The following is a 22552-nucleotide window of genomic DNA, read 5'->3' as shown; positions in this document are numbered from 1 at the left end:
GTGAAGTACTTTGAACTCAACAAGATGAAAGTCATAAAGACACTTACAGACCAACTCAAAAGGACAAGTTTAAAATTGCAAGCACTTTGGAGAACCCCTTCCATCAGGAAGTTTCATAAGCTTACTCTCCATGCCATTATTCAAGTTAATGAAAATATTGGCCAGTGTTGGACCCAGGACTGACCCCTGTGGGACCCCCACTAGATACACCCTTCCAAAGTGTTAGCAAGGCACTGGTAACTTCTGAGTTCAGTCTTTCATTCATGCACCCACCTTATAGTAAATTCATCTAGACCATATCCCTAGTTTGCTTATGAGAATGTCATGCAAAACTGTTCAAACCTTACTTTTTTTAGTAAGGCTTTTTCATATCTACTGCTTCCCTCCATTCACTAGATCAGTAATCCTATCAAAAGGAGGAAATTAAGTTGGTTTGACATGATGTTAACAAATCATTGCTAGCTAATCCTTATAAGCCCTATTACCCTCCAGGTGCTTACAAGTGTATTGTTCAATAAATTTTTTCCAGTATCTTTCCAGGTATTGAAGTTAAGTGGACTCCTCTATAATTCCTTGGGTCCTCCTGGTGTACCTTTTTTAGAGATGGGCAAACATAGAACCTTTCTCCAGTCTTCTGAGACCTCTCTTGTCCTCCAGGAATTCTCAAAGATAATTGCTAACAGCTCTAAGATTGCTGTAGCTAGTTGCTTAAGTACCCTAGGATGAATTTTATCAGGCCCTACTGACTTGAACATATCTGTATAAATATTCTGTTTTCCCTATTTTTAGCTTGCATTCCTCCCCTGGTTGTAAGTTACTCAACACAAATATTGACCTTTTAGTGAAGAAAGGCAAAATGGGCATTATGCACCTCAGCTTACTTGATATCAGTTTTTAACTTCTCCTTCCCTGCTAAGTAGAGGACCTACACTTCCCTGTGTCTCTTGTTCCTAATATATTTAAAGAATCTTATTGCCTTGTGCCTCCCTTGCTAGGTAAGTCATTTGTGCCTTAGCCTCAGCATAAGATGTAGGAAGTGTTCTTTTGTACTTAATTTCATCAGGTTTCCATTTTGTAGAGTTCCTTTTTGATTTTCAGGACATTAGAGAACACCTGATGGAGCCATAGTGGCCTCTTACTAGTCATCCTATCTTTCCTTTGAACTGGAATGGGCACCTAAATTCTATCTCCATCTCCCAGTCTTGGTTATTACTTGGCAGCCTTAATGCTTAGTGCTGTTTCCCCAAGAATATAAATGTATGCATAACTTCCCCTGCAGCTTGACCCCTGGACTCAGCACAGGCCTACTGCAGGGGTCACTACAATAGCTGGCAGCAGCAGCAGACAGTTTTTCTGTGGACCAGTCACTAGGCTATAAAATATACTAGAACTGTGACTCCATTTTACTGGCTGCATATCCCAGGACAGATTCAGCAGGGCCTTTTTAGCAGGCAAGGCTAAGTGGCCATTTGGTCTGCTATAGACACCTGGGTTCTAATCCTGATGAGATACTATGCATGCTAGGAAGTGCCCCTTGAGCAAGGCTTCACAATAGACACTAGGTGGGTACAGGATTAACTTGTCTTTTCTCAGCTCAGTGTGCCCTTCCCTTGGCCAAAGGTGTTTCAATGTGGATGGAGGGGTACAGTTATCCTGTATCAAACTGAGCCACTTCCTGGAGATCTACTCCAGCACCAGGAGATGCTTTAGTCTGAGATCATGACACTTCCCTATCCTAGTGGCTTGTTAGGTCTGTGCCCTCACTGAGCTGGAGTGAAAACAAATACCTTTTACAATATAAAGTTCTGGGATATTTATGCCAGGCCCATCACTGTGGTATCCATGTACTTTCACTCAGTGCATACATCACAATCCCCTTGCTTCTCAAATGTAGAAGATGGACAATTGGCTAAAAGGAGGAATACCTTGAAGTTCTGCACTTCTGTCTCCTTGCTTCATACCACAATTTGAGAGCCCACGATCACTGAATCACTCAGGAGCTTCCAGGAACTAGGTACTGGACAAATAGCTCTTGTACCACGTAATGAAATGGTGCAATGAACCTAGGGCCATTGGCTAGGCAGCTGGTTTACAGTCAGGTGATGCTTACTGAAATCAAATACCTTTTACAATATAAAGTTCTGGGAAGGCAGGAGCCCTCCTGATGCTTGCTGGGACTATGGCTTTTGGCAGTCAAAGATTCTTCTGGGGGAAGACCAGCTTGGAGAATTTGGAATTTATTAAGGTAAGAGATAGTCCCTGGGGCCTGTTTAGACTACCATTTAACTCACTGGGGACACAGCCAGTTACTCCCTGCAACCATTAAAATCCAGCAGACTATTCCATCCAGCAAGTGACTAAAAACTGCTCAATGCCTGGTCCTGTCCTGCCTACCCCAACCCACTTCCATTCCTGGCCACCTGTGGAATCCACTTTGCTGTATGTATGGTCTCAGCCTGCTAGGTTCCTTCTACCTATCAGGGGCCTCCTTTAGTCTGTACCTGGTCTCAGCAGGCTGGACCCTTGCCAAGGCAAATCCTGGGGTAGCATTTGAGAGTGATGGCCAGCTCCTGCAGCTGGACTATCAAGCTGTGCAAGTCAATCCTGCAGCCTCACTGGAGAGGTGTACTGACTGGTTCTCATGCAACTGCTGGTCAGAGCTGCTAAGACAAGCCAGGGACCCAGCAGCTCAGCCACAACCTGCATGTAGCTGATGAGCAAGAAACACTAATGGGGAGGCTGGAGAGCATCTGCTGTGTATTTTCAGAAGAGACTAGCCCATCTTTTGCAGAGTCAGTGGTCACGTCACCAGTGCTAGGCCTGCATGTGCATCAGCCATGTGAAACGGCCTTCCCTGTTCAATATTTCAGGATGTGCTCAGGGCCTAGAATGGGATGTTCTCGGTGCAGCGAGATACAGGTCAGATGGTTTTGAAAGTGGCCCTGCACTCTGTTATCAGCAAGCCTGGTGCTAGAAGGGAAAGGCAGCATTAGCTTATGAGGACAAGAGTGATGTGGAGACGGTCCCAGGGAACAGCATGAGCAGGAAAGACCCAGGAGATTGGAGAGTACATTGAGAGCTCTGTCAGACTCAGGACAAAGGTGGAAATGATTAGTATCCCACTCTGAATTACTAGCCCATCTACACTAGGAAAGGGCTCCACTGCCAGTGATGGCTCCCAGAGAGGCTCCCCACCTTCCACCCCCACCACATTGTTAATATTGTCTCACCACCAGTGTGGTGGGAATGGAATCTTTTCAGCACCATGGCAGAGACCCAGGTCTCAAGCACCAGCCCATGACAGGAAGCCTTGTTTGGACACCAGCTGGAGGGCAGCGTGAGACTCATCTGGGGGAACCTGCATCCATCCACTGCCAGCAACAAGGTATTTTCCTCAGACAGGCAACCAAGCCAGCCAATTCTTGCCTGGAGTGCCTAGGCTGTGACCAACACTCCCGGCATGCACCCCAACACTGTCCATGCTTAGCCCAGCCACACCACTGTATTGTTGTACCATACTCAGCGCCATCCCAACCCGATCTACAGCAGAAGCTTCTCCCCACCCCAGCTCCAACTCTCTACCCAAACTACCTGGGAGAAGGAAGCAGGATGGCTTATCACTTCCTATATCACCAGCACTCAGCCAGGTGACTGAGGTGGTAACTTGGACAATGCCATGGCTGTCTTGTCCCGCCAGCTGGGATCACTTGTGCACTTGAAATGCATGAAGACACAAGGTGTGTCATTTGCCATTTCCAAACCTTCTGCTTTAACAGGTGTTTGATATAGGCCAGCATGCCATATGACTCCACTAGCTCTGGGTCCAGTAATCCCCAGAGTAGTGGAAAACTTGGTCCGAGGACCCTCAATTGCTCCAATGAGAGACCCTGCCCATGGTAGAGGGAGTTGATTTCACCCTGTTTTGGAGGTGGGCTACAGGAAGTGGTCTCCTGTTGACTCTCACTTGCACACAGGAGCCATTTCTCTTTCTCCCCCCACCCCCAAAAGCCAGAGTTACACCAGCCAACATATCATTGATGGCCAGTGTCAGACAAGCATGCTGGCATGACTCCTAAAGGTTCTAGGAAGTTACTGCAGGTGAGAGTATCTCCCCCCTGCCCCCACAATAATCCTCAAGGCAACACTTTTGTCTGCTTAGTTTGTCTTTTTCCTTCTGCTTCATCTTAACCCAGGAGCAACCCATCTGAGATCATAAGACTAGCTCCTCATTGACAGCTACAGGCTCGTGTGGCTACTTAGTCACTAGCAGAAAGTGACTTTCACAGCAGCCACCTTCTCACTGTGGGGGATGGGGGGGAAGAGACTTAGTGGCATTTGACATCCATTACTAAATAAATCCAGCCTGGATAAAAAATATTTAGCCTAGTGCCCAAATCACTTGGGCCCTCCTGATTCCTCATACCTATAGTCATGGGCTTGGATCTTCCCCCCCACACCCCAGATAAGTCTGTTACTTTAGATTAAGCAAGGCCTCCCACCAAGAAGGCTAAGTAGTTTAGTGATCCAAGATCAGGTTAGAATCCAACACTGCTGGCTCAGGCCTCAGTGTGGGCCCACTCCTGCTTTACTCCACAGGACGAGCCCCTCTGCATCCCTAGGCTGGCTAACAGCAGGACACTGCAGCAATGTGGCTTCATGTTACAATTTCACCCAAAGCAAGTTCCACTGGAACAGGTCCCTGGCCCCAGAACATGGGGGTTGCCTGTGCATGGAGAAATTTGGCAGTGTAGCAGCAGCAGGAAGCAGCCCAGCTTCAGGGCCATGGGAGCAGCTTCAGTAGTGGCAAGAGATGCTTAGTTTCTAGATCACCCCATATTTTAAACATCCTGAGGGGTTTGAGTATGTCAGAGGCCAGAAACAGCTTGACCCCACAGCAACAAGCCTGGTACAGAGACAGGGCATTACCCAGCATTTCCCCTCCTCCCACAGCATTGTGGGAAGCCTGGAAAGTAATCTGTGGCACCCTCCCAGGCAAGAGTCAAGGGTGGGTGAAAAAAGGGTCTCTCCTACAGTCTTCCCCTCAAACAGCTAGAGGGCAGCCAAGATGAACTGTTGGCTGCCAGGATGGATAGGCAAGAGACCAGCAGGCTCTGAGGCAGAAAAACCCTACATTATGGCTTTATATCACACACACACTCCCAAGAGAGATCTTGAAGCCCATTGGAGCAAACAGAGCCCTACAGACCAAGGTTGTCCAAACAACTCCACCTCCCTGGCTTGGTAGCAGATAAGTGAACTTTTTAGGAAGCCTTGCAATCAGAGCACCTCAACAAGGAGCAAACCCCTTCAACAAGCTGCAGATAGGGTTTAAAGGATTTGGTTTCTTGTTAAGTGTTGATTTAGCCATACACAAGCTTAAGAGGTTTCCCTTGGTAAATTAAGTTTACCGCTAAGCGAAGCCAGAAAGCACAGCCTCACATCAAGTTCCCTGGTCAGGCAATCTCGGTTTGAATGGTTAGACCTTTCACTTTGAATTTCAACGGTCACTAAATTGTACGACCGACCCCGGCCCCCCATCCCCCAAAAGGAAGTCAAAACTAAAGTCAGTTGTGAGATAATCAAGTTGTGACAAGCCTAGTTCTAGAGTCGTGTCCATGTGCAATACAGGCGGTCACAAAGGGACGGTGCAGGAAAGAGGTCAGTATAGACAGGTGCTCTTGGCTTTGCCAGAGTTCTGCTGCTAGCCCTGGAGGTCTGTCAGTGGCACAGTGTGGTTCTGAACATCAGCTGTGCCTCTTCTAAGGCCTGAGGTGCTGTGTGCCCTGCCCACGAGGAAGTGGTGCAGGGCTTGTGTGCTGCTAGCCCCATCCCATTCACAGGCGATGCGGCCACTGCGCACGGCTGCTGTTTTGCCGAGTTGTGTCAGCTCTGGATGAGATGCAGCTGGGGCCACTTGACGATAGCTGGATGGAATGTTGTGAGGCAGCGGCCTGCTCTAAAACCCGGGACTTATAAGGCTTGAGTGATGCAAGGAACATGGGGCTTGCAAAACAAAAACGGCAGGAAGGGAACATTTGGAATCTTAACCATGAAGATTACAAATAGTACATTTGCTGGCAGCCTAATCTTTCAGTCCCAGATATTCTAGCAGAGCCTGTTAATGACAGGAACTTCGGCACCATGTTAGAGGGAGCAGATTTGGCGAGTCTCTGAAATGGAGCGCCATTCAAAATGCAAACATACCAAGTAGATGGGTCACTGTCCCCTTCTTGCCCCCAGTCTATTGCATTCCTCCCCTCTTTAGTACTTTGCCCTTTTAAGAGCCAGACTAAAGCAATTTAATTAATCAAACCACATGTCCCTGCAAGTTCAGTTTTTCTGTAGCTGATTGTTGAGGCTAGAGTCACAGCAACTCTGGTGTGGTTCTTTGGGAACAGGAGTCATGCCTTAATCCCAGTCCCCTGCTCTTTATAAAGGGACTTCTCTCACCTATGGACTGAGTGCCTGGAGAGCTGCAGAATCTTAGCTGCCAGCTCAGGGTGAGCTAATCAAAGCCTGTGGCCCAGCAGTGGCCTCAGTTAGAAGCTTAGTTCTCAGAGGGAAATCACACCCCAGAAGCATGCTGTTTGGCCTGCTTAGAGGCCAATGACAGAGTCAGGTGACCTGACATGGTCCTGCTTGAGTGGCAAGCCCTTGCCCACAAGCAGGGTTCTCCACAGCACTAGGTCTGTGGCCAATACAGCTGCAGCAGGCAGGCACTTCCCCAACACAAATGAGTTTGAAGCTGCCAGCTAGCTATTCAGTTCTGGCCTCCTCCCCTCTGAAGGGGGAAGGTGCTAGGTAGCATCAGGTAACCCTGTGCTGCGAGGCAGAGTTCCTGACTGCTCCTAGTCATTTAAAGGCAGCGGCACTTAGTGGGGGTGCTGTGACTGCAAAGATGAACTTCCCAATAAATGCAATAAACTGAGAGCTACTTGACAGGAAGGGAAGGGACGGGACTAGTTTACATAGAACTGCTATGCATGGCTGAACAGCTGCTGTGCTGCACCCCAGAAGTGGCCATATTACTGAAGTAGGTAGAGAAACAGTGTATACAGCAGTGCTGTAGGAGGGGAGTGCTGTAAAGTGATTTCATTGGTTCACCCCTGCTCCCCCAAACACCAGATTGTCAGGATCCTGGTTATGTCACTGGCGAGCATTTGGATTGGTTTCTGAAGCAGAATTCTTTGCCGTTTGTCCACACTGTAACCCAGTTGCCTGAAGACCAAGCCAAAGATCTCTCCACACATTTGTCTGTAGAAGAGAGTTTTCCTCCCCCATCACCACCCTGCCCCCCCCCCCAAGCTGGTAGAGACCACCCTGCCCCTTAGGGCACTGATTAGGAGATCAAGTACTCACCACCAACAGCCAGGGATTTATAATGGCAAGCCCAGCAGGGCCTTCATGGCCTTCTGTTAGATCAGTGACCCAGCAGAGTGCTCAGCAGGTAGTTGAGGAAGAGAAAGGGGAAGATTTAGGTTCCCATTGTGCAGTACATGGGGGTGGTGGTGAAGCCTCATTCTGAGCGCCCCAGGAGAAGAGATCATCCCCTTCCCCTCAGACTGCACCATCCAGCTGTGGTACAGCCTACCATCCCTGCTGGCACACAGGGAGCCAGACATGCTCAGCCTGGCACATTTGGCCTCTACAACTCATGACAGTCAAGCATGATTGACATATGGAGTCAGAGGAAGCCCATGCCAGCCCCCAGGAGAGTGTGCCAATATCTGGGCCCCCCCCATAGTGAGTATAGCAACATCTCTGAAAGGGAAGGTGGCATGGGGATGGAGGCTTGAGTGTTTATGAGAGTCAGGTTTACAGTGGGAGCCATTGAGAACAGATATAAATACAGCTGTGCTGGCTACAAGGCAGAGCCATGTGCATATACAGGGGATGTTCCCCTGCCTCTTCCAATAAAGGCTGTTTAAGGCTCCTATTCAAGGATTTCATCCTGCTGCACATCTGGGTGGAGGAGCCGTTCTAAAACTGGGTTTTAGCCCAACCACAGTGGGGCCAGGCAGGAAAACTGTACTGTGCTAGCTGGGAAGCAGAGACAGACATGGGTTTCTGCCTGAAGGAGCAGGAAGCAGACAGCTGGAGATTAGCTTGGTGCACCAGGCTATGCACCCTGAGATTAGACTCACTGGCCTGGTCTGGGAAAGCCCTGTGGTGCAGTCACCCAGCATTGCACCAAGCTACTTTACCGCTCTGCTAGACCAGCTCCCCTCTTTGGGGCACCCTGGGGGGAGGGGGGAGTTTTAGATATTGCTGGATATGTTAGCAGCAGGAGTACCTACCAAAACAGCACCTTCTCACTGGCACTACAGCCTGTTCAGGGAAAGCAAGTCTGCCCTTTAAACGGAGATCCCATTTGCATGGATTACCCCAGACAGCTGGACAAGCCTGCCATGAGATGTTCCCCCAGCAGAGGACAGCTGCTCAAGTCCCAAGCATTCAGTTACTTTTAGGTAGCTGGAGTTCAGCAAATAGACAATCAATTCCAGAAAGCTGTAGCCTGTTCCTAGGCTAGCCAAAGTGCTTCCCCCCTGCTTTACTAGGTACAAGGATTCAGCATCAGAGGCAGCTAGAGAATAAGGAACAGTCAACATCCTGAAGGTCACTCAGCCAGTCCTTTGCTAGTGTTCATTGTACTAGGGAACAGAACACTGCTTGGATTTTGAAGCCTTGTGTCAGTGCCATGCTGCTGGAGCAGAGACCCTCTCACAGGCAACCAGCCAGGGAAGGTTTCCTCACACTGAGGGGGTCATGTGTCTCTAGTGGTACAAGGGCAATGGGCCTTTTAGGAAGCTGGTGTCAAGACCGCAAGGACTGTAGCTCACAGGTGGTCACCTTGAGCCATGGGACTCTCCTCACCAGGTAGCTTGTTTAGGAGGCATGTGCAAAGTTCAGTCCAGGTCCTAGTAACTGGATCAGAACTACAGCTGGCATTTCTTGCTATGGTAAGAGGACAAGACCGAACTGCACACCCCACAGGAGATGCTGTGCAGGCTTCCCTGACGCAGAGTGTGCTGTAGCTGTTCTGGGGAACAAGAAAGTCTGAATCTATGTCTGTCAGCCTCCCACCTTCCAGCAGCAGGTGGGCCAGGCAAGCCTGGAAGTCAAGGGGCAGCCCTTGGTGTGTGCCTGATCTGCAGCTGCAGAGAGCACTGGCTTTACCAGCACCTCTTCCTAGCTTATACCAGGCCTGTCACACCTAGGCATTTAGCTTGAGGGACGTGCACCCCCTTGAGCAGCTGCAGGTACCCCCTCTAGCATCCACAGGGAGCCAGCCCCCTGGAGGAGCACCTGCTTAGCTCCCCCAAGCAACAGGTACAGCTGGAGGGGAAAAACAGGAGAAGTCCCTGCCAAACACACCCTGATCTAACCAGCTGGCTGCTCAGCCCTGACACACCCTGCCAGAGACCTGGTGTGCCTCACTCCCAGACTGCCCTTTTGCTGGAGTGGCCAGGCCTTGGGCATGCTCCTAGACTGGCTCTGCAGCATCCTTTGCTAGACTAAGCAGGGAGAATTCCAGATGTCTGGAACCATGGATCTGCAGGAGTACAGAAGTCACCTGAAACATCAGCAGGCCTGTGAGCATCCCCACAGCACCCAGTGATGTCTGTCCCCCCCTCCTCTGGATGAGTGACCAAGTCCCTGTAGTCTTGCCACTGGCTTCTGCAGCCCTAGTACAAAGGACGCCTCTGAGATGAGTTTAGTCCAGCCTTTACTAGTCCCTAGTTCTGGGAAGTGCTGCTAGGGATGGTCTATAGGCAGCTCAACTGTAGCACCAGCACATGCCAGGGGTGCCTGACTTCAGCCAGCATCCATGCTCTAACCCCTGCACTGCTCCAGAGGCAGGCAGCAGCCTGTGGCAAGACACAGGGAGAGATGGCCACCGAATGCAGACATGCGGTGCTGAGCACGAGTGGCACAGGCAGGCAGGCAAAACAAACCAAAAGCAGGAAGCCCAGGAGGAAGAGTCTGGAGGCTAAGCAAGCGATAAGTTGTGACAGAGCAGGGGGAAGGGAGGGGCAGCACTAAGAAGCCACTAAAGAACACATTGCGTGGGGTGGGGGGGAACGAGAGAGAAGACTGCTTCCCTCCCCCTCCAGCCCAAGGGAGCCCTGGAACAGCCTACTGTAAAGGCAAAAGGTTGGGGGAGAGAGGGCAGCCTTGCCCTCCCTCAAATCCAACATGCACCGCACCCCCAGTGTACCCAGAGACTTGTGCAGCCATTACCCCCCCTGCAGTGTTGATGTCCCCCATGTAGGGCTACCCAAGCTAGCTTTAATCTAGCTTGAATGTCTACACATGCTGCAGGCACACCTCTGACCCAGGCCCCCTACCATGGGGTTACTTCAAAAGCCCAGTCAACCCACCTATTGCTTGTTTGGGGAAACATTCCTGAGGACAGCTCTGGATCCTGCCCCTAGACAACTCAGTTTCTGGAGAGGCCCAGAGGAGCTGTCTGGCCAGACACAAAGGTATTTAAGCAAGATGCAGCTCTGAAGCCATTTCCTTCCTCCCCACCATATCTCCAAGAAGGGAGCAGGGCTCTAGGGTGCCACTGGCTGGTAAGGAGAAGCTCTGCCCTGTAGATGTACATTTAGGCCATGCAACCATGTTTAATACCTACCTTCTTATGGACTTAGTGCCAAGTACCATTGGTTTAGACTGAGTTTATCCAGGTCAGACTAGAACTGTAATGGGCCCTTCTGGCCTTGCCCTCCATGAAGGCTCAAGAGGGTATCCATGCCAAAGCACAGCTGGTAACTCCAACATGCTGGGAGTATCTGCCCCACACAATGACAGCTCTGCCCAGTCTAGAAGCAGATAGATACCTAGCTACCTACACTACATTGGACAACCCCACTGGAGAGAACACCTCCCCCCCCCAAAAAAATAGGGCTGAATGAGAACCACTCTGAAGGGGAGCTGCAGCAAAGAGGCTGTGTTCCCCTGACTGGTCACAGCTCTCTAGCCAAGCTTGGGCTGAGTCTGCACAGACTCAGCCTGTGAAAGAAGCTCCCAGTTAGAGGAGAACATACAGCAGAATCTCCACGAGACCAGAGTATCATGCACCTTTGGGATCCTCCTCATCCCAGCTTGGCTCACAAGCTTGGCTGCTACTATGCTTGTAGTGCTCTCACAGCTAGCATGGTGCAGTGGGCAGCAGGAGTTCAAGGCAACTTCCTGTGAGGCATTGCAGAGCTCCCTTGGCCAGTTATGGACAGGATCAATCCCAATCTGCACTGTGAATGGCAAAGCATGTAGCCAGCCATTGACTCAGGGGAAGTCATGTGACAGGGTCATCCCCCTTTAAACTTTGATCCAGGTCTTATGAATGGGGTCAAAGAGGAAGCTTCCAAGTAGTACTCCTGTGTCAGACCTGCACAGTGGGGCAGTTCAGCCTTGACCCTGACAGCTGCTAGAATCATTAGGGCTTCCCCTCCCTCCAAGGGATTTCATCTTGAGTCATCCCATGCACCTCCCCACCATTCCCTGCCCTAATCAGCACCCTTGGAGACAAGAGGCTTGGTGTGGGCTGCTTGATCCCAAACCAGGCCATGCCATTTATTCCACACAGGCCATTGCTAGGCCAGGCAAGGGTCACTCACTGCCTGCAGCTCTGGCCCCATTGCCAGAGTTCCCAGGGGCACTGCTTCAGCCATCCTCACCACACCGCATCTGCGGCTCACCCTGCCTTCTAACTGAAGGAAGGGGCACTGCCTCAGCTCCAGCACATTGGCTGCAGGGGGCACCACCAAGTGGCTGTATGTGCCTAGGGCTGGCTATGGCCTTTAAGCCACAGCCAGTATCTAGGGGGAACATTCTTCCCCCTCCAGCATGTCCAGGAAAGGGCAGGAATTAGACTTCTGCAGAAGTTTCTCTTAGTTTCACCTTCCAGGCTGGCATCACACCAACTGGTACTTGTATGGCCCTCATCACTACAGCACAAGCACCTCCCTAGTAATAAAGTGGTAGTTTACTGTAGTTTCACTCTCTCAGGTGTCACTTGTAGTGTAGAGGTTTTTGCAAGTGTGCTTAAGTGGGTGTGGCTGGCTGAGTGCCAATTGCCAGTGAGGCCAGAGCCCAGGAGCAAGTTCAGTTCTTCAGTCCAAGGTCTGATCCTTTAGCAGTGATGCTTCCTCATTCTGTCTGTTGCACTAGCCACTTGCTCTCAGTGCACAGGACTGGTTTGTCTCATTTAAAATGCAGTTACCCCTTCCCACCATGCCAAGGGAGGGTCAGATGGCACTTCCACTCCTTTTCCTATAAAGGTCACCAGCATTGCTTCCTGCAGCAGCTTGAGTTTTCCTTTGTCTCCTATCCACATGGGATCACACCTGACAAATGTCATAATCACATGATCTCAGACTGGTGGTAAGGCTACAACAGATTCAGAACATGGACCACCTGAACCTGTGAATTTCAATGCTTTCCAGGTGAAGTAGCAATTTGGGGTCTGACAAAATATTTGTCAGCACATGTCTGGAAGCAATTACCACTTTTAGGGCCCCATCCAGCATTAAGATTGTTTCTCTCATGTCAGCAACATCATGCAGAGCCTTTTCAGTACAGGGAGTCTCATTCCAGCATGTCAGGGAGATTGTTGGTAACCTAGTGCACATTTACCTTCCAAGACCCAACTCTAGGTAAGAGGAACCAGATTTCAGCTATGTAGTTGTTTAGATGTGTAACGGAAAGGGGGGGAGGGAGGTGTCCTTCTGTTGTATACCTATGGTATCTTTACAGCATAGGAGTTTCCTTGCCTTCTGCAGAGACACCATTTTATGTGTTGTTTCAGACCCAGAATGAGCCAGTGTCATTGACTTGTTTTCCTGATCTGACTACATGTGTCTTAGGTGACAAAGTGATGCATTAGATTTGAATTTTATGCTTGGTCTGAATCAGTGCATAGCTTTAGAAATCAGATCACAGATAAGGCTTGAAGCCTTTGAGAGTAGATATTAAATTTTTCCTTGCTAGAACAATGAAGAGGTAAATGGGACCTCCTGGCTTAGCTACTTGTCTGTTGTACAGAGAGAATACCCACTGATGTTAGAGACATCACATTTAAAACTGGTCAACACTGTGGAACTCACTTCCATAAGAAGGAGGCCAAGAGCTAGCAGGATTCAGAGGTCAAACAAATAAGGCTATTCAGGTACATAAGCTAGGGCAGATGTTTGTCAACTATAAAGCCTCCTTCAAGCCGTTAAGTGATGTGGAGCAAATTTATAGATGCCAAGGCCAGAAGAGGCTATTGTGATCTAGTCTGATGGCCTAACATAGGCCAGAGACCTTCCCCAAAGTAATCCTTAGACCAGATCTCTTAGGAAGGTTTCCTTTGTTAATTACTCCTCTTACAGGGAGTCTTGTGTCTTCCTCTGACGAGTCTAGAACTTGTCAAAGCTGACAGACAGGACTGAACTGGCCCCACTATGTTCTGTATTTCATTTGCTTAGGCACCATACTGAAGGCTAGAAGCCAGAGTTCTCATTTTAAGCTACTATGACTCTACATGCCTACTTTGAGGCCAGGCAGCCATAGCTCACTGGGGGAGCCACAGTTGCTCAGTGCCAGGGAAAAGTCAGATGGCTATAGCTTCAGTACATAGTTATGGATTAGAGGCAATGCTTTTTGCCCACAGCTGTGGCCTAGACCCACCAGTTTCACTTTTGTATTTGGAGCTGTGGTGCTTGGTGGCAGACCCAAGGAATGTTTTAGGATTTGACAGTGCTCCCCAGGAGTTGAGAGGGAGCCACTGTCATTACCAACATGCAAGCAACATAAGGAAGAAAACAGACCCCATTTAACTGCATGGAATAGGAGTGCTTTGCTTGAAACAGAGACCAGCAAAGAAAGCTGGCGTGCATGACAGTGGGAACCTAAACTATGCTATATTTCCTTAAGAAGATACTGGAAGAGTCTTGTTTCCTCTAACTTTGTCAGATCAGAGTCTGGGGATTCTTTTCAAAGGGAGCTGCCTCCTGTGTTAGCAATAGCAGGGTTTGGGGAGAAGAACAGCCCTAGAGCTAGGCTTTTTATCATAAGAGGTTGTGTTTTGAGAGGGTGTGTAATTAAGGCTACACAATCCATCTTGTCTGTTGGAGATTTGTGTAGGAGAGGCAGAAGACTGGGTTCTAAAGCCAGGCAGTATTAACATCTGGGCATCTGTACCCATGTTCTAACACCGTTTCTCAGACTGGTGGTCCTGACCCAAAAAGGGGTCTCAAAGCTATTGGTTATGGTATTGCCACCCTTACTTCTGTGCAGCTGCTGCTGGTGGAGGCACTGCCTTCAGCACTGAACAGCCAGAGGGTGGCAGCTGCTGGCCAGGAGCCCAGCTCTGAAGACAGTACCGTTGCCAGCAACAGTGCAGAAGTGAGGGTGGCATAGTATGGTATTGCTGTAACCCAACCCACCCACCCCCTCTCCCCCATTCCCCAACCCCCTAGTGGGTCCTCTATTTGGAAATTTTAAATATGGTCACCCTATTTTACACTTTTTGAAAAGTGTCAGTGCCTTTGACTGCAAGGATAATGATTACATGCTCCATTTAGTGCTCCTATGAGGATGTACAGTAATTTGCTATCACTTTTGGGGGGGGTCATCACAGCCTGAAATATTTTCAAAGGGGGGCCCAGCGAAGAGTTAGAGAACTCCTGTTTGTGTAGTATGGAAGAGCAGTGCCTAGAGATGTTGAGCCATGGAGACAGCTCCAATGGATGTAACTGATGCTTGACTGGCTTAGCTGGGAGATCACTGTAGATAGATCCAAACTTTACTGGGGTGCTAGACCAGGAAGAGGTGGTGGGAGTGGTCACTGAGCATCAGAAGTATTGGCAGTGAGATCTCATTGGCTAATTGAGAGAGAGCGCGAGCTGTTGGGGTAGGATAAGGAATCAAAAGTAGATTGAGCATTTGTGGACATACCACAGGCCACCGGGAGTAAGATTCCAGGACCCATGATCCAGGCACTCAGCCACTGTTCCCATAGGCTTTTAGTGACAGATTTTAGCTGAACAGGTCTGGAACTGGCAGAGATGTTCTTTACAATCCAGGAAGTAAAGACACAGGCACCATCCTGGCTCTACTGTATTCCTACCCTGTTTGGGAAGCAGCCATTGAGAACAGGAACCTTTATTACAGGTGTTTATTGCAGTAGTGCCCAAGGGCTGGCTAACAGGCCCCATTGTACTAGACACTGTCCAGACAGGCTCTGCCCTGAAGAGCTTATAATCCAAGTAGTCAAAATGCAGGGTAGGAAGAAAGGGGTATAACAAGTAGAGTGAACACTGATGGAAGCTACTGCCACTAGCTACTCAAGTTCTCTATAGTAAGGAATGGGGCACTGAACACAACAGTCCAGGGTTGTTTGATTTCAGAAGAGTTAGTTTTGAAAAAAATGAGTGAGTGCAGTACAGCTGGAGAAAGTGAAAATCCACTTGGGTAGAAGGCAGCTTAAGCATCCAGAGACATAACTGAGGTTAGACTACAGTTTCTCTGAAAGAGGAGAGAAAAGAAACAAGAGCTGGCCAGTGTGGTTGCATGAGGACTACTCAAAGAGCCTTAGCAAATAAGAGCATCTATGACCATTCACCAGCTGGTGAGAGAAGTGTGAGCTCCCCTTCCCCCAGCCCCATTATGTCATACTACGAAGAGTGGTTGAGTTTACATCACTCTAGCCAAGCTTGACCTAAACTCAATCCTTCTCTAATGGAGACAGAGCCAGCCTGGGACCTAGGAGGTGGAGAACAGAAGAAGACTGGATTCCTGTTGAATTTCTCATGCAAGGTATCTGCCATCCTAGCCAGAGGCTGGCCATAGCAGATGAGCCTCTTCAAGAGGAGTCCAGGGACAGATCCCTTTGCTTCTCGCCAGATCTCTGCCCTAACCTCACAGGTGCCTCACATGTCCTCTCCCCTCCTTTATATTTGCTGCAGGCTAGGAGCTATATGGAACCTCTTATAGGTCTACTGGCCATCACAGCTGGGAAAGTTCAACTCCCACCCCAGAGAGAGGGCAACGTGACAGCCATCTGGCAGGTAAAACAGCATTGCAGTTGATAGAGGACCGATTGTAAGTCCCTGCCCTGGGGTGCTCACCTGGTTCTGTTTGTACAGCACCAGGCACACTGGGGTCCTGAGGTGCTAGTGCAGTATCAGTAAGTTGCCATGTTTTGTTTACGTGTGCCAATGTCACAAGTATCAGTGCTGCTCGCTAGAGCAGCTTGTTTGCTGAGCTAAAGTTAGTGGCTGGAAGAAGGTCTGTAGAGACAACTTCGCATATCAGTTAGTTCAGAATAGCTTGGCATGTAGACGGATGACTGGCTTCGTCATGTAAACAACGGATAATGGTAAGTGGCAGTGTATCAAGTTCGGGGAGGTGTCTGGTGAGGTAGACCAGGGACTAGTGTGAGGCCCTGCTATTTAAGGTTTTCATTATGACCAAGCAGTGGGAGAGAGGCACATTAATGAGATTATGGAGGACACTAATCAGGAGGGGTTGTGAAAGACAGGGACCTTGAGATTAGGTGCCAGTGAGGTTAAATTTGGGAGATACACAGACAAGTGCCAAGTGGGGAGAAGGAGAATAAGCCAAGGTACATGTGTTCAGTGGGAGGGACATACTGGTTTTACAGAGAGGCTTAAAGGGTGGTTGTGGATGCCAACTTTGATAGGAGTTTACAGTGTTATGTGGAAAAAGAGACCAAATTCACCCATGCAGAGGCATGCATCTAGGAACAGAAGTTTGAGGGCATTCTGAGAATAGAGTGCTCAGAGCAGGGCAGGAAGGATTAGATCTGAGTGAAGATCTAGATGCTAGATAACATACTGCTTGCCTCACCAGTGACAGGGAAGAGGTTCAACATTAACATTGACTAGAATTCCAGTCAGTTTCAAGACCCCAAATTCAAAGTCATGTCAAGCCTACTGCTAGTTTTAGTCACTTTTTTCAGTAGATTTGTCCCCTATTGATGTGAGTGGAGAGGGGGTAACTGGCTAGACAAGGGAAATGAATCTTTCTATAGCATGCTGTCAAGTACACATGGAGAAAAGAGTTCCCCTCCACTCAGTCACCCAAGGTGTGGTTTGCAACACTAGGAGGAAAGACTTTAGCCCAAAGTGTGTTTTGAGATGGCCATGTCTTCTTAGAAGGATGCAGATACAAGAAGGGAGAGGAATTTGAGTGATGCAGAGAAGTCCTGTGTAACAAGGAATTATGGGAAGAAGAAAGGGGAAAATGTCTGACAAACAAGGACTGTGGAATGCTCTTCCCAAAGCAGCAATTAACGTCCTATAGCTTTGGGAATTAGGCAGCTACACCCAACAAGGAACTAGTAGAGATCTTGTACTCTAGTGAAGAAGACTGCTTGGGAGGGGCCAGGTGTCTTAGCACAGAAGCCCTTAGCTTTTTCCATACCATGGCTCTCCACCCCAAGACCAGACCAGCACCCCCTTTCCAGGGATCAAGGACACTCTCTCATTAGAAATGGGGTGGCCATGACCCCCAGGTTGACAACCCTTGCCCTAGAAGTTACTCTTGGAGGAGACCTACTATAATCCTCTGGACTTTTGTACAAGCCATTGCAGTTTGTCTGGCTCCTCCATACCTGTGCAGCTCTACCAATTTGAGGATTGTGGATGCTGCCCCCCTTTGCTGAGAACATGCCAAACTATTATTTTATTCACACCCCTTTGCTCTCACCCTGCTCATGGTGGACAGACATTGAAATACAGTACTAGCTTTCTTGGAAGAGTCAAGTCCCATCTCAGCGCCACACATCACTGTTGGAAGGGCCAGGTGTTCCTTCCTTCCCTGTGGAATTGCATATTGTCACAATGCCACAGTGTATCCGAGGATAGTAGAATTGGGAGTCTCCACTTTGCTAGCCCACCAGCCACATTGCTCTCAGCAAATGCAGCAATAGGAAACCTTACTCCAGCATGAGGTCTGATAGCCTGACAAATTACCGTGCACACCACTTACCAGCATGCTACAGGGTGCACTAGACAGTTGTAATTCTGTTTCAACTGACTAATTAAGTGACCCAGGATCTTGGGTTTCACTGGCAAGTTCTGCAGGCCAGTGAATAATCAAATCAAGGATCTGCAATGGGTTTCCCAGGCATTAGTGCCTATTAGTTAAGCAGTACTGTAGCAGATTCCCCATGGGCAGGGCTGACCAACTGCCGGTAATAAACCCCTTCCTGTGTTACAGGAGCATGAACGGGACTAGCTTGGCTGATCAGAGGTGAGGGAAGGAGAGGGGCGACTCAGAAAGTGCCAAGCAGGGGGAGACAAACCCAGGCATGCTGTAAAGTGCTGCTGCTGCGGCCGCCACCCTCTCTCCAGCTGTGCCAAGGCACTAGGTAGTCGACCCCTCCTCTCCATCTCAACCCATGGGAAAAGCAGTCACCACCCTGTCCCCAGACAGCGCTTTGAGCCCTCTCACTCCACTAGCCATTACCATCTTCCCCGCCCACTTCCCACAGACCTAGGCAAGTGCGAGCCTTTGTTCCTGCCCACCCCCAAGAACAGCGAGGGGTTGGACAGGTAGCCTCAGCATTAAGGGGGTTTCTTGTGTAGCTGTTGAGAGGTCACGGATCAAGAGCTCAGCATGCTTCACCAACGTACTGGGAGCATTTCGCCCAATGCCGGGGTGGAAACACGGCCGCCATTCTGCGCCGGCAGTGCTACACGGCTCCTTCGAGGAGAGTTGGGGGAGGGGACGGGAAGACTAGCATAGCCAACCGAAGCTACCAGGGAATTCACGCTTCCCTCCAGCGCGGAGAACTACACACGAACAACATTAGGTTGGCGCCCAAAGGGTTAGCATCCTTGGGCTTACTTCAGAGACTTCTCAGAGCCCCATGAAGAGTCAGGGACCGTGCTAAGTACTCTGGTGCAGTGACTAAGGGGACAGACTTTCTGGTGGAGGACGAGGCAGTGACACAGAGGGATTGTTTTCTCTGCTGCCCGCAGCATGCCATCTGGACACCAGGCTGCATGGTTTCTGTTCTAGGCTTCTCCTGCCGAGAGCAGTATCCCAGGTCTCTCCACCCTCCCCGCACAGGGCTCTCAGAGCCAGTACGCTATGCAGCACAAAGCTAACCAGAGTCCAGATTTGCATCTCTAGCCATCAGTGGTCAGAGAGAAGACAGAAAGGAGCCTGGCAACCCTCTCTGTGCCCTGAGTGGCTCTTGCCCACCCACTGTACTGAAAGCAGACGGAGGTCTCCAGCAGAGCATGGCAGCCCTGCTCTGGCCAAGCTGGGGACAGCCCAGGCACACTGCAACCAGTGCGGGTCCCCTCCAACCCAGAAGCTAAGGAGCCTTGTCCTCATTCCGCAGAGCCACGCTCTAGGGCTCCTGCACCAGGCAGGGCTAGCCAATCTCCCCAAGGTCACACAGGAGGTCAAACCAGGCAAAATAGAATGAGACAAAGTGATGTTCCTGACCTCTAGCTAGCCTGCAACAGTCCTTACCCTGGGAAGCCAGTGCATTCTCAAGGAGAGAGCGGGAGATGGACCATGCAGTTCCCACCAGACTAGCGAGTATTTCAAGGCTCTGAGGAGAGCACCTCTTCACACCTGACCAGGCCTGCTTAAACAGCTGCACTTCCCTACGAGCCCCCCTCCATCAACCCAGCTGCATGCCAGGGATTCATTTAATTCTGAGATGTTCCCCACCCCCAGGAACCCCTCCACCCAAGCTTTGGGTGGAAGGGGAATCAGGGCTGGATGAGGGGTGTCATCCTTCCTCTCCAGGGGCTATGAGATGCCCTTTGCCCAGAAATACAAGCAGGAATGGGCTGCACTACACCAGCCAGCAGCAGTTAGTGTGTGCATGTTTTGGGGGTGGTGTGCGGCTAGGGGTCAGACCCAGCCAAGGTTTCTTTGAAAGAGATCAAGCCGGAGCACAGAGGGACACTTTTCCTGGCTTGCCAAAGCTGCTGCTCCCAGGTTATGGCAGAGCCCGCCCCCCCAACACACTTTTAAGATCACTTTAAGCACAAAGCAGCATGAGGATTTAAATGGTGAAATGGAGAGAGCAAGTTCTCCTGGCTCATGAGGCGATTCTCAGGGACCCCAAGGGCCAGTCCCAGCTGTAGGCACAGAAAGCTAGCCAAGCTCAGGGATGGCAAAGTTCAAGCATTGCCCCCAGCCTCAGACAAGATTGTTCCCAACCCCGCAGAAAGGTACAGCCTTGGGTTGGGCACCTGTCCACAGCGCCATGCTAGGGCTTAGAGCAGCTCTGGCTTTCGCTGGAGCAAAGATCCCACACAGAAAATTTTGAGAAATTTAGTTTGTTCTTTTGCACAGCTCCACTCCCAGCCGGAAGAGAGCAGGAATCTGACTGTGCAGCCAGCCGCCCAGCCCCAGCCAAGGTGGGCACTGAGGGAAGAGCAGGGCTTTACATTTCTGGTGGGCTTGGACACTTTGAGCCCATTAAGGAGGCTCAGCCCCACAGAGGGGAAGTGGGGTGTACTTGTGGGGAGCATCAGAGGTGCTCTTTGAGACCAGCCTGTGCCCACACCCCCAATAAGGAGTACATGCTCAGGTCCGCATCCCACCTAGCTAAGGGCAAGGGAGACTAGGATCCAAATTCCCCATTAAGCCCTACACCTCCCTAGCCAATTTACCACCCCACCCACAGAGACAGGCCAGGAACCCCAAACCCTCCCAGCCCCTGAGCCTACCCTCCCAGCCCCCTCCAAGGAAGAGGGCAGAGCTCCCCAGCCCCTTACCTCCTCCTCGATGTTGTTGCTGCTGTTACTGTGCTCGCTCTCCTTGTTGAGGTTGCTCATGGCGGGGGTGCAGGGGGCTGAGTGGACGGTCCTGGGTTCTTTGTAGCTTCTTTGTCCAGGGATCGCAGGGCTTCCCCCGGGCTTGGCTCTCTTGGGGGCAGGAGGCTTTCGGGGGAGCTGCGGTCCTGGGCTGGGCTTGGAAATGGTGCCTGTGGGTGACCAACAAACAAAAGGCTCCGGGGTGCAGCTAGGTGCGGAGATGGTGTCCAGGCTGGGTGCCCTGGTGCTGCCCGGGAGGGTGCGGGGCGGGCTGGCCACCGCCCAACTGAACGGGAGTGCGGCGTGGGCGAGGTGCGCGGTGTGGGGGGGAACGCGGCGCGGGGCTATTTGTACCCGGCCGGGCTCACATGGAGTTGGCTGAGGAGCAATTAAGGGAGGGGGAAGGTGCCAACGAGCTGCAGCCGCCGGCCCCGAGTGCAGCCCCGAGCTGCCGCCTGCGCCTTTTCAATAGGGTCATCAATGGCTCGGCGCAGCCCGCCCGGGCGGGGGGGAGGAGAGGGGGGCTCAGCTGGGCTCCGGCCCGGCCCCTCGCCCTGCATCACCGTCTCCCGGGGAACCCGCAGCCAATCCCCGCCGCCCGCAGCCAACTTTCCTGCCCCCCCCCCACCACAGTTTTTTTTCCACGAAAAACTTTTTAAACTTTGATGAACTCGCACGATTGAACTTTCTTAAAGGGCCAGCGGCCCCGTTCCGCCCAGAGCCGGTCCCGGCCTGCTCCCCAGGCTCTGACCGGCCGGGCCGCGCCCCCTACCCACTCGGCTGCCTACAGGGCACCCCCCACCACCACCGGTGCCACGACAGCCCCCCTCGCAGCTCCAGCCAGCTTGGGAGCCGCACAAATAGAGACTGCAGGCGGGGTCATGCTGGGTCAGCCCGTGGGCCACCGAGATGCTTGGGCAGTTGAGTGCACCAGATGCTTCAGAGGAAGGGAGAAGAGCCTTGCCGAGGCGGTCTCTGACCCCCCCCCCCGTCCCGCCCCCAGCCTGATCTCCATAGGGAGAGGTTGGCGTAAGCCGTGTCATACACCAAGTGGAGTCTCTCCTATTGTCCCACTGGGAGCTCACTGCATGTCAGCACATCACCTCGGGCACCCACATCCAGCCCCTGGATCCAGCCCTGACGTTTCCGCTAACAAAGACAAGGCCGGTGAGGAAATATGTTTGACTGGATCAGCCTCTGTTGGGGAGAGACACGCTTTCCCTCCAGCGCCACAGTGTCACGCTGAGTACCTTGCCCAGACCTGAAGACCTGTGTAGCTCCAAAACTTGTCTCTCTCACCAACAGAAGTTGGTCCAGTAAGAGACAGTACCCCACCCACCTTGTCTCTCTAATATTCTGGGACCCACAAGGCTACAACAACAGTGTCCGCACACACACACATCAGCATATTCCAGGACAACGATACCACCAAAACACAGATCCAGCATCGGGGGGGGGGGGGATTTGCAGGGATTGGGGTTAAATATGGACTGGATCCATGAGGATACGTTTTTCCAGCGCTGTTATGCCAGGATGCCTAGATCTCGTTTCTCGGTGCTCAAGCGAGTAGCTAGACTTGTTCTCCATTTAGCCAGTGGAATGGGGGGAGTGGGGGGAGAGCGGGGATTTTACCAGACCGCTAAACAATGCTCATCTCCCTAATGGGCCAAGGCATGCCCTTGGGGAGCGGGGAACAGGGGAGATGGAGCAGGAGCAGCTAAGAGAAGAAATTAATATTTAAAAGAGACAAGGAT

The 22552-nt window shown here is 50.9% G+C and overlaps 1 protein-coding gene across 3 annotated transcripts in view; it reads right to left on the bottom strand.

Annotated features, from left to right (window-relative positions):
* The window catches only part of RBPMS2 (RNA binding protein, mRNA processing factor 2), a 48865-nt gene extending 27563 nt beyond the window's left edge, over positions 1–21302 (bottom strand). Inside the window, exon 1 of one of the 3 annotated variants that reach the window (XM_077828914.1) lies at positions 20760–21302. In XM_077828914.1, the coding sequence (XP_077685040.1) occupies positions 20760–20819 (60 nt within the window). In that variant the 5' untranslated portion in view covers positions 20820–21302. The remainder of the gene's footprint in view (positions 1–20759) is intronic. The other 2 variants (XM_077828913.1, XM_077828912.1) reach the window with 2 other exon arrangements.
* Positions 21303–22552: the final 1250 nt, after the last annotated feature.

The sequence above is a fragment of the Eretmochelys imbricata genome, chromosome 10 (genome assembly GCF_965152235.1).
Source record: "Eretmochelys imbricata isolate rEreImb1 chromosome 10, rEreImb1.hap1, whole genome shotgun sequence".
Taxonomy (NCBI): domain Eukaryota; kingdom Metazoa; phylum Chordata; order Testudines; family Cheloniidae; genus Eretmochelys; species Eretmochelys imbricata.
The sequence above is the reverse complement of the archived record's forward strand: the minus strand, read 5'-3'. Positions and strand labels throughout refer to the sequence as shown.